Source organism: Azolla caroliniana, unplaced genomic scaffold, assembly GCF_043228905.1.
Source record: "Azolla caroliniana isolate FFs.n. ecotype wild unplaced genomic scaffold, voAzoCaro1.0.p SCAF_7, whole genome shotgun sequence".
NCBI lineage: Eukaryota > Viridiplantae > Streptophyta > Polypodiopsida > Salviniales > Salviniaceae > Azolla > Azolla caroliniana.
Window position 1 is genome coordinate 18,391,627 of NW_028230442.1, and position 11,824 is coordinate 18,403,450.

The 11,824-nt window shown below is 36.7% G+C and overlaps 1 protein-coding gene across 1 annotated transcript; it reads right to left on the bottom strand.

Moving 5' to 3' along the window:
- Positions 1-441: 441 nt before the first annotated feature.
- Positions 442-10,104, bottom strand: LOC147862154 (protein transport protein SEC23 E-like). The gene is made up of 13 exons (XM_087322327.1): positions 9,735-10,104; positions 7,441-8,247; positions 7,173-7,346; positions 6,009-6,170; positions 4,994-5,136; positions 4,845-4,920; positions 4,111-4,283; positions 2,652-2,733; positions 2,488-2,565; positions 2,196-2,357; positions 1,838-2,101; positions 1,194-1,298; positions 442-873 (listed from the first exon to the last, which is right to left on the bottom strand). Exons 2-13 carry the CDS (start codon positions 8,164-8,166, stop codon positions 727-729), a joined length of 2,292 nt encoding a protein of 763 aa, XP_087178453.1. The 5' UTR covers positions 8,167-8,247; positions 9,735-10,104; the 3' UTR covers positions 442-726.
- Positions 10,105-11,824: the final 1,720 nt, after the last annotated feature.

An 11,824-nucleotide genomic window follows, 5' to 3' on the forward strand; every position in this document is an offset into this window, starting at 1 on the left:
TACATAAGAGGAGCAAATAATTCAGTTTACCCTGAAATACTACAGCACATTACCTATCTATATTATTGACAAAGCTTATTTAATCGCCATTAACATATTGTGTCCTCTTCTAATTGTGGAACAAGAGGAAAGAGTTGAGATTTAGGGCTGGATTCTCACATAGTGCACAAAACTTAAGAGTCTTAAAATCATGTAGTAAACAAATAATGTGTTCCTTTGATAACTTGAAAATGGACTCAACAACATCAACAAATAACATGCTGATATTTTGCAAGGTTCATTCATCAGGACAACAAGACAATGGGTCCATTTGTTAAAGACTGACATAAAAAATCATCAGATACCAACATTATGAGAAATCGATTTGCAAATCTTACACAGCCCAACTATACACATTATCAGAAGTTAAACCATATTTTTATCTTTATCACCTTGCCAGGCATTAGACAATAAATTAAGCAGGTTTCCAAGGCGCCCTCCAACAAATGCAAAAATAAATAAACAAACTCATGGTGCCCATTACCCCTCCATGCATTTCTGCGCATATTGACACTGAAAAGGTAGCTCATTTAATGACTACACAATAATTGCATTCAAAGCTGCATACCATCAGGTCAAAAAGACATTATACAAAGTGGTAAAAATCAAACATCAATGACTTTTACCAATTCAAATGACACCACATTTTGGAAAGGATTCTGGTGATAAGTGGTAATGGATCCTTGCTTATGTTTGTACTGCCAATCTTTGTAGATGTTCTATGAAAATTTGCAAGCTAACATCATCAGTGAAGATAATGTCACCACCAGGCCTCGGGCCTTGGGTTGAGTTGTAAGTTGCTGAAGGATTGAGTTTTGCTAGTAGAAAACGGGCCTGGAAAGAAGGCCAGAGTAGGTCAATTTATATTTTATGGCAAAATACCAAAATAAACCCTCACTCCCTAGGGTATTTACAATAATAATCCTACGTTTGGGAACCAGAATACCCCTCTAATACAAAACTGGTTATAAGGGTATTCTGGTTATTTCTGAAAATTTTAATGGTATACACAACTTACATATTTTCAGCAAAAAAACATGAATCGTGTATATATAGTACAAATTACCTAGATGAGGGTATTCTGGTCATTTTTACAAACTCCAAAGTATATACAAGAATTACAAACAGTGAGTCAAATATGTCATATCACTGACCTGAGATCCATATTGATCACAAACCACTAATCGTGGGGCAGGGAAGCGTTCTCCCATGACAGCATGAGCATCATCTAATGGAGCTTGAAGGAGTTCAGCAAAATTCTGCATGCCCCAAACATTTTCAAATTAACCCAAAACTCTGAAAGGAAAAGGTTGAGTGTAGAAAGCCAGGTTCATAAACCCGGAACCACCCTAGTAAAAAGACAAGTATGCAAATCTTTAACCCAAAGAAAAACGGTATTACATCAATTTATATTGTGCAAACCTTGAACCTGAAAAAAAGTATGTGACAACACCAGTTGACAAAATCAAGAAAGTGAATATGGCAGTTTAATAAAGAAAATTTAAGCAACTATTGTTCTGTATGTTAATTCGTAAACTCCTCAACACTCCAAAAGGAAGTGATTATGCCGATTGAATCTTACTCAAGCCTTAACTCCAACCTAAACCAGAAGCTATAAAGAATGTAAGTGAAGTTGAGCAAACACACCCATTGAAAAAGTCTGAGCAAGAAAACAATGAGAAAATGCAGGTTCACTAAACCCTAACTCCTAGAAATGCTGGTAGATTAGGGCATTCATCCATATTGGATGGCAAGCTGTACCCTATCACCCAAAAACCCAACTTGTGGAAAGACAAACCTGATAGTCTGGTTGATTATGATACCCTGCATTACGCCATTGTGCGATAATCGTTCCATGGAACACCACAATGCTGAAATATGCATCCAGCAGAAGAATTCTGTCAACTGCAATAGCAGCTACATCAAGCAGAGCAGGCTCTGGAGGGTTAAGCAAAGAATATGATATTAGAGATGGCTGAATCATCACAACAGAATTGGACACATTTTCTCTATTCAATAGCATCCGAAAATACGCTGTCTCATCCGGACTATTGTTGAACACCTGCATTCGAAATTCATATTGATTAAGTCTCAATAGATATGTAGACAATTCAACTACATACAAAATCCATGAAATGATTATTATTCACCATCACCTGTACAAATTGTGATCGTCTAAGGTTAAACATGAATTGAGGGAAGATTGTGAATCTTGCATTGAAACTGAATGATGCAGGATCATCCTTCCTATAGTCACCGAACCTTGAAGACAACCGGATGAGCAGCCGATCCAACCATCGTGTTGCATCAAATTCCTCCTGGTTGAAAACATCCATACTTCCTGAGAAAATACTTGTTGGAAGTACTACCAACCATTTCTTAGAGCCACATCGCGACCAAGCAACAATTGTTGGAATGCATGCTTATGCAGAAACCATTATATGTTACCTCAGTCTCCATTTTATGTGATGCTAACCGAGCTAAAATAACAGCAGCTGTTTCTTGATCAAACCCTGATATTATATCCTACACATAAGAAAATTATGTGAATCTTCATAAAAGAAATCAGTAAAAACTCATCTCCTTGCTTTGTTAATGTTATAGGTTAATACCTCTACGTTTGCACTACCATCAACCCATTGTCTTGTGACTGTGGTCGCACGAATTCGGATCTTACCATCAGGATGTTGATATCTATATCATAATATATGGAGCAGAAAATGAAAATACTTAATCATTAATCTCATTTAGTATTAACATGGAGGATAACAGATGTAGCTAAAATAGCTACAAGTTCTAGGATCAACCATAGAATGGAGCCCTATTCCATGTAACAGTATCTGGTTGAGATCCCATTAATTTATAAATCAGTCGGCCCCACTCCACAATATTCTCACTCACATGGCAAATAAACTCTTGGAAATATTGAAGCTATGTAAAATATTTTTAGTACAATTAACTTGTTCTGCTTCTACCTTTATATCAGATTTTGAACCTTCCATGGAAGAGCCTACACATTTTTCCACAATACAAGATTCAACAGACAACCTAAGTAAAATCATGAACAATCCATTGTCAGGAATACATAACTAAAAAACTTGCCTCAAAAGGGATGTTATCAATGCAAGCCATGCTGACATTTGAGTATTTCTCTAGGAGGCTCTACAAATATATATCGAAAACACATTTATTAACACGATATAGGAAGCTGCCTAATGATAACATTAGAAACAAGTTTCCAAGTTTCCTTCCTCTGAGTTGGAAAACCGAAAACATGGCTAACTTTCCATTAAAAGTTTTCAGTAATAAGCTAATATTACGAAATATAACACAATGAACATCAAATCAAGCTAGGTACTAAATTAGAAAGTGAAGGAAACAAATAAAGATATCACAGGCAATGGATTTAAAAAGAAAGAATCATAATAAGATGGATCCTACATGCTACATGTATCGAAGGCTAATAAGGTAAAACTAGAGACTCTCATAAACCTGAGTTATCACCATCATTATCATCTTTCTCTTCATGGAAGTCTTCCACATCCTTCTCCTTCAATCATCATTCTCCCTAGAGGGGTCCAGAATGGGCGTTTTTCTACAAATATTTAAAAGATATTGAATTTAGGAAACATCATTTCAGCTATAGGAAGCTGCAGGGAATGTTCTAAGATTATGTGGAAGGACATTGAACATTTATGGAAGTCATAACATATGAGTCGATTGCAATGATATTAATCGCCTAACAGCCAATTTTTAACTCATTAAGATACATTTACTTGATATTCCAGTGATAACAAACAAAAATGTGATACGTATTGTCACAAAAAAAAGTGAACACATTATCTACTTCTTAAAACTAAGTAAATTACTTTCTGTTTCATATTATATATTCCACACTCCATATTCCATAAGATGATGCAGTGACGCAAACATGTCAACTATTGTTTTTAATTCTCCCAAACTGGCATTGAATTAAATAGCACCTAATTTAAAAGACCTTAAATCTAAATCAATGACACTAACTGCCAATATATGGTCAGAAACTCAACTATCGATCATAAAAGAGCTTACTGAGTAAGAAACTGCAGGAAAAACTGGCGCCCAAGGGGTGCAGCTGCATTAGGTTGCTGAGAGGGCACGACGTCGAAAAAGATTGCCAATGAAGTATTGGTGTCGAGTCCACACATCTTCCAAGCTGTTGTGTTCCCTTGTCCAACCACTGTCTCTGAGTATGATGTCCCTTTCTATAACAACATAGATCTCAATCTGTTAGTAATTTACAGAAAATGTCCAGAATGATACTCATAATAACGTATCACATTTGAAAGGTGAGAGTAATGTCATCCTCAACTTCAAACATATGCTTATTGGCATTAATAAAGCATTATCACGTGATTAGAAATATAATAAATCATGTAATTAGATCCATGATTAATTGAGCCTCACCATAGCAAGTATTATGTTACTATAACTACAGGCAATTAGAGAAATCATGCACATAAGAAATCCATAAAAAAATATCTGAACCCCAATTAGAAAATTCATTAGAACTGAGGTATTCATGAAGTAGAGAAACAATTACAGTTATCCACAAGCACACAGTCCATGAATACCCTTAACCCTTAGTCCAGGATTGTAGGTCTAATGTCGATCTAGTTTTATTAATAATACTTGTAAGCATATAGCTAGAAATACAGGTACATTATCCATACACTTTGAACAATGTGCTAATGTAATCAAATTTCTGAATATTTTCCTATTATACTTTATTTCAATGGCAAAATATATCACAAGAAATAACACACCTTTTCTAATGATGCACAAGGACCTATGATTCCCTGGATCTTCACATCTTTGGAACAAAGAACCTCAAAAGTTCCACTGCAAATACACAAATCAAATTAAGATATTTGGTGCATTTGTAGTTGGTAACAGCAAAAAGACACTACCATACTTGAAGGAAAGACCAAGGACATTTTCTCCGGCCTCAAAGACTCGTTTGAATGAATCCTTGAAGACTGAGTGACCAAAACTCTCTGCCAATACTACCAATCCACCAGTCCTTTCTACTGCCACCTTAATTTCAGCAACTCCAACCTGCACACAGAAACAAATCAAATTTTACATTTTACATGCAGCCTGATTTTTGAAGCCATGATCAAGACTCGTCACTCAACATAATGTAATAATGCAATTTCAGCACAGCCCATGAGTGGACCAGTATATTGCAACACATTTCAGAGTATATTTATTTTACTCATTAACATGAGGATATATAGGTCCTGTTGAAGCCCACAAGATGGCTCCCATTGTCATGCAAAGCTATGAAGGCGAAATACAGATGGCACTCACATGGAGTTTAGAACTAGGCATATCAACCTAGCCGGGCCTATTGTTTACTTTAGAACTGTCACTTATGTTGCTTTATACACAGGAATTGTCCATTGACTGATGTTGCTGCATAATGACACTTTCTTCTCTCACAAATACAAAGAATTGAGCACTAAAATACAAGCAGGCCTTTAAAACTGAAAACAAGGATTTATGGAAGTCCAACAATATTGAGGAGACCAACACAATCACCTGACATGAAAAGACACGTGGATTGTATTATATAATAATAGTGCAGACCATAGTATGAACCATACGTGCATTCACATTCGAGAATATTTCACCATTTGAGTATGGTAAACACTGTCGAAGTATGGTAAATACCATACTTTTGTATTCATTATTTATTATAAGATAATTTATTTTTTAAGGTAAGAAAGTTAAGGCAAAAAGTGTAAAAAAAAACATAAGAATGTTTTGATAACATACACATTCGTTTGCATTCGTATGAAAAAGAATGTTTGCCAATGCATTCGAGTATATTACGTACTATCGTGCAGAGAATCACATTCACATAAGACCATGAATACAGAACCAAAGATTCTTTTTACTAACCACACCATTTGAAGAATATATACCTGGTCAAGGGCACATGCAAAAAGATCCAAAACATGGCCCTGGTCCACCAGCTGTTTTGATAAACCTTGATAGAATTTAACTGCTTTCTTGTAAAATGGAGCTGTGTCTTTTTCCAAGTCCTTATGGGATCGTATAGGGTCTGAAAGTTCTTTAGCAACTATCTACAAAGAAAATCAAGCAATATACTTAATTTACAATTCTTGGACGAAATAGATACCCACCAACATGACAATAAGCATGGGATGCACGGTCACAATAATAAAGCTTTATAAAAAAACATAATATTATGAGCTTACAAATTCGTGTTAGCGCAAGAATTCAAGATTATGTTAGTGAATGAAAGCTCAAGGGTTGGGAGAGGCAGATTAAAATACAATATGTCAATTATCAAGATAGAGAAACTTAAATGTGTGAAACTAAACTGCAAATTGCAATGTGAATGAGAGATCGACCTCAAGGAACATCGTTTTCTCAACTAGTTCATCATGCATAGCATAAACTTGATATTATAACTGACAAGCAAAATCTATCAGCAAGTGTATTAAGAAGATATGAACAAAGCGTGCAACACATAGGGTTAAAGTTATATTCCAAAAAGCAAAACATATTTTGGGTTCTATGATTGGAAATTTTCCCGTAAGAGAATGATTTGGCTAGCTACAAGCCTGCAGTTTTCAACATCAATCCTTCGGACAAAGACAGCTGAGGTGAAAAGTTCACTTCCATAACGCCCATATCCTAGATGTTTACCGACTATGTATTTACTACTCAAGTGCATGTGTTTATATTTGTAGTAGCGAACACATGCAAATATATGTCTAGTTGAATCTTCAAATAAACATCCTCCCTCCTCCCAGATCACGTGAAATGGCCAGACTCCAGATCTAGCTTCCTTGCACAGTCAGACTTGAGAGTTGTCCCATTATGTCACCCCTGACCAATGTGATGTATATGTGCTCATTGTTCTTGGCCCCTTTCACCCTATCTAGTGGATAGAGCTTTAATTTCTATTTTAGGCTACCTTTACTTGTATCTAGAATACTTTACATGTTTCTATTCATGCACTTAACCAACCAGCTCCTTTTGGATGGTTTCAAACAGGATACGTGCAAAAGACTGGAACCAACCAGAAAAAAACATTATGAGCATAAAAAAAAGCTTACTGTTCCTGGTCCTCCGGTGCATGGTCCACCGAGAAAAGCCATTATGCGAGCTCCAGTTCCAGGTACACAAGCTCCGAGCAATCCAGCTGCGACTGTCAAGGCCATGCCTGTGCAGCGCATAGGCCTATGAACAGATTCAACCGGCCATGCATCTTTTTGCAAGTCATCCAATAGCTGCCATTCAACTAGAAGCCATTATCCCATTCACTTCTTAAGACAAAATCTTTTAATAAAGCTTTTATTTAGGAAACATTAGGTATGTACACACTGCTCCAAGACTGTACTCGCAATCGGCCTGAGGAAGAAGGAACCGATTAACACCACTAACAAAAGTCCCATTGCTGGTCAGATGCTGTTGTGGCCCCCGAGGCAGAACATTTCGCCAAGCTGAAGAAAGACCAAGTTGATCAAGGATTGTCTCTTTACTGATCTCTTTGGATCCCCTAAAAACATGTGATTTTGGTATTTCTGCCAATCGTAGTTCATGTACTTGCACCTGGGTACCGAATGTAATCAGACCTACTAATGCATGTTCTGGTATCAATTCTATAGCTTGTTTCAAGGCTGTTTTTAAAAAGCCCAACTCCTCCTCAATCAAGCAAGTGTCAATGACGAAGAGGAAAACTGGCGGTAGTGATTTCTCAGACAGGGGTGCGTACTCCACTGTAGAATACTGTTGGAAGAGCTCAGGTGGTAAGTTGTTCTCAGAAATATGGTGATAATGTTGAGGAAAATGGTTTCGCTGGAAACAGAAAGGACAAATCCAATGTTTTGCCATGAAATCTATCTGAGCATAAGGACAAAGAAAAGCAGAGCATGTTTTACATCGAAGAGGCGAGTATGGAAGAGGTTGCTTTTCAGGGAAGCTTCGTAGAGGTGTATATACAGCAGCCATAGGCACAACACATTTGCTTGCTTCAACTTTAGAGCTTGGCCAAAGGTTCCATGTAAATCTCACACCGTCTTGAGCCTCTAATTCGACAAAATCAGACATTCTGAAGCTCTTTTCTTGTCTTATTTGGGAGGTTTTAGGTAGATTTTCGTGCAAATTTGCTTTGATATTCACAGTAGACTCCTAAAGAAAACCAAAGGAAAAATAAAAAGCTTTGAGAGACAATCAAAGCAAGAACACATTAATGAGCTTAATCTGCTCATCATAAAAACTTGGGCAAAATAAGCTCTATTGTTTATTAAAATGCACTTTGATTGACCTATTTGTGTCACAATGTGAAAGCCTAACCCAAAAAGAGCATTACCATATTCTCTCTTCAGAACATAGACTTCATGCCAACCTGAGCCTCTAATTCAACAACATCGACTTATGTTTGTCCCTATCAAATGCTCTAATCGATTTTAGTGCAAACTTGAATTGAACTGGACTCTGAACCTTTAAAAAGTAAAATCTGTGAGAGAAAGGCAGACCAAGAAACCATTATTGAGCTCAATCCGCCCATCCCAGAAACTCGAAAAAAGTAAGGTATAGTTTCTATTCTAATGCACCTTTTGCAAAGGTCTTCTCCTGTTTTTTGCCTGGTATATTGCAAGCCTAGTCCAAAAAGCAAATAATCATAATCTCTCTTTAGAAGCAGAAACCCTAATTTCAAGATAAATCTCACTTCATCTTGAGCCTCTATTTAACTACATCTGTTATTTCTTCAGCTCTTGTTTTGCCCTATCAAACATCCTTGGTAAATTTTCGTGCATAATTTCTTTGAATTTGATTCAAGAAATTAGAAAGTAAAAGGTTTGAAAATGACAAGCAAAGCAATAATCCACTATCCAGACCAATCCATACATAATAAAGAGTCAAAATTCAGGAAAAACAATATCTACTTTCTGTTAGAATGCACAAAGTTCCTCGTATATGACCTAAACTTTTGCAAACCTGGACAAACTTAGCAGATATATTAAAAACAACATTCTTTCTTCAGAAACACTGTCTTTAATAAGCCTATCAGTGGCAAATAAAATCTAATTTCCTCTAGACCACAAACATAATCCAAAAGTAACACAATTATAAAAACAAACCAGTTCTTTCTGAAATATAGACCCTAATCATAGAACTCAGGAAAAACAAGCTCTATTGCACCTTGATTGAACTTCTTTACCAATGTATATGACCTAATCTACTGCAACACTAATATAACAGCAACATATATATAGAAACTCCTTTTCTTTTTCTGTGTGAAACCCAAACCATTAAACCATATCAATACATATATAGAAAAAATCCTACACTTCTTTACCCTAAAGCTTAATCATATCGAAATATATTATTATTCCTTTTTTATACTAAACATTAATCACATCGAAATATATAGAAATCTTATTCCACGTTATGATGAACCCTAAATAGAGAGGGCTATCCTAGTTTTCTGATAACTTCTAATCAGAGAGATATATAAACAGACTCCTATTCTATTTTTAGTGTTGTCAATACTTATTAAATCAAACCCCAACGCACTGATCAGGACAGAATTCCTTCTACAGGGAAGGTCCTTGGTACTATAAATGTCGAGGGGTTACAAAATCAGATTGTATGAGAGAGAGAGAGAGAAAGACCTCACCACCAGATCGATCCTCGCCGAATAGGAGTGAAGAAGATTATGATGAAGCTGATTCCTTGTCCAAATCTCTATGCGACTGTATCCTTGCTAGTCTGAGATGAGTTGGGCAAGATCTGAAGGAACCCAAATCGATTAGCTCCCGCGACATAGACCGTCTAAGAGAAGGATCTGCAATCTAGACAGTTTGACGATTGATTGATGACAAACTCATGCAGGGAAGCTACAAGACAAGAATGTACATTGATGGGAGATGCCTTTTCAAACAAAACAGGATTTTGAACCCAGAAGAGCAAAAAGCAGATGGGCAGAGAATTGATAAATGCAGGGATATGATCGATCACAAGGCGAGCCAGGAAAGAAGGAGAGTTGGGGGGGGGGGGGGGGGGGGGGGGGGGAGGCCTGTCTGTAGAGATCTATGTGGCTGACTGTTGGTTAGTAGTCTTTGGCTCATTGGTCTTGAGACTTGCAGATCAGTTAGCTACAAGAGAGTATGTATGTATGTATGTATGTATCATGTATGTATGTATGTATGTATCATGTATGTATCGACGTGTCTATTATGACACAAATCATAAAGAGGGCTGGTGAGGGAATCGCGACCACAGACGGTGCAGGTTGCTCAGAGAAGGCGCGTGCGATCTACACTGTTGAATTTCGATAAGGAAGAAGGCACGAAAAATAAAGATGTGCAAAGGTCGCCCAACCGTTGGGTGACCAGTTTAAGCAGGTTGCCCAACTGCTTTAGGGTTTATATTGAGTTGGTTTGAGTTGGTCACCCAACCAACTCAATAAAAGATGCAAGTTGCCCAACCGTTTATTTTTAAAGCGGTTGGGTGACCAGTTTAAGCAGGTTGCCCAACTGCTTTAGGGTTTATATTGAGTTGGTCACCCAACCAACCCAATAAAAGATGTAGGTCGCCCAACCAATGACTATAAAAGCATGAAACCTGTCATTATCTCTCATTTTTTCAAACGAGATTGACAGGTTTCTTTTGCCGAGAAAGAGTTGGGCGTCAGGCGGCTTGCAATCGACATACACAACAATCAATCTCCTCCATCACTATTCCCAGGTATGTACTAAACCCTATCACATCACTTTTTCTGTTTTTTTTACATGTGGTAGGAATAGTTGAGGGATTAGGGTTTGGAGTAGTTGAGGGATTTTGTTTCTTGTTGAGGGATTACAAGGATAAGTAGGTTGAGTTGGTCACCCAACCAACTCAATAAAAGATGCAACTCAATAAAAGTTTATTCAATCATCTCTCTTTTTCCATGTTGGGGTGTTTCACGAAGTTCACTTGTAGACTGCGTTTCATGGATGAAAGGACACTACTGGCTTCTTTGAGATCTGTTCAGATTACGTAGAGTGGAGCAATGTTGCCTTCATTTTGTCTAAGCTCCCTCATTATTTTGTGCTTTAGAAGCATATTTATATTAATAAAGCATGCTTTTCTATGAAATGTAACTATAGTGTATAGCATATTTTACTATGAAGTGCAATAGTAGTGTAGGCAACTTCAATTCGAAATTACATATCACAAAGCAGAATGTGGCATATTGCCATTTCTAGCCTGTTTTGTAAATGTTATAGCATGTTGCATATATAATAGGGTTGCTTGATGGGGTGGGTGGATGTTGTGAATCATGATTAGTCGAGGCATGGCAACAAATAATCGATTACAAACAAATATCAAATGTTGGTGTGATTAAGATCACAATTTATGATATTTTGTGTATAAGATATGGCGAATGAGGTTAGTGAAGTGTGAAGATGGTAGACAAGGGTAATGTAAATAGGTTTTTCTTGATCAACATAGTAAGGTTCTGATTTTGGCTATGATGATGAGTTTTGCTTGTTTTTTGGGATTCAGTTTGCATTACTAGAAACTTAGGTTATAGCTGAAATTATAGAAAAATACTAGCCATTTTTGGGGTGATTTTGGGTTTCATTTGACATTGTTACAACTTAGACAAATGTTGAAATTCGAATTAATGTAAAACTATTCATCTTTAGGGACTAGGGCCTCATCGTACATAAACTTAATCATGTAAAAAGCACTCATTTTATAGGACATTGGGATTTGA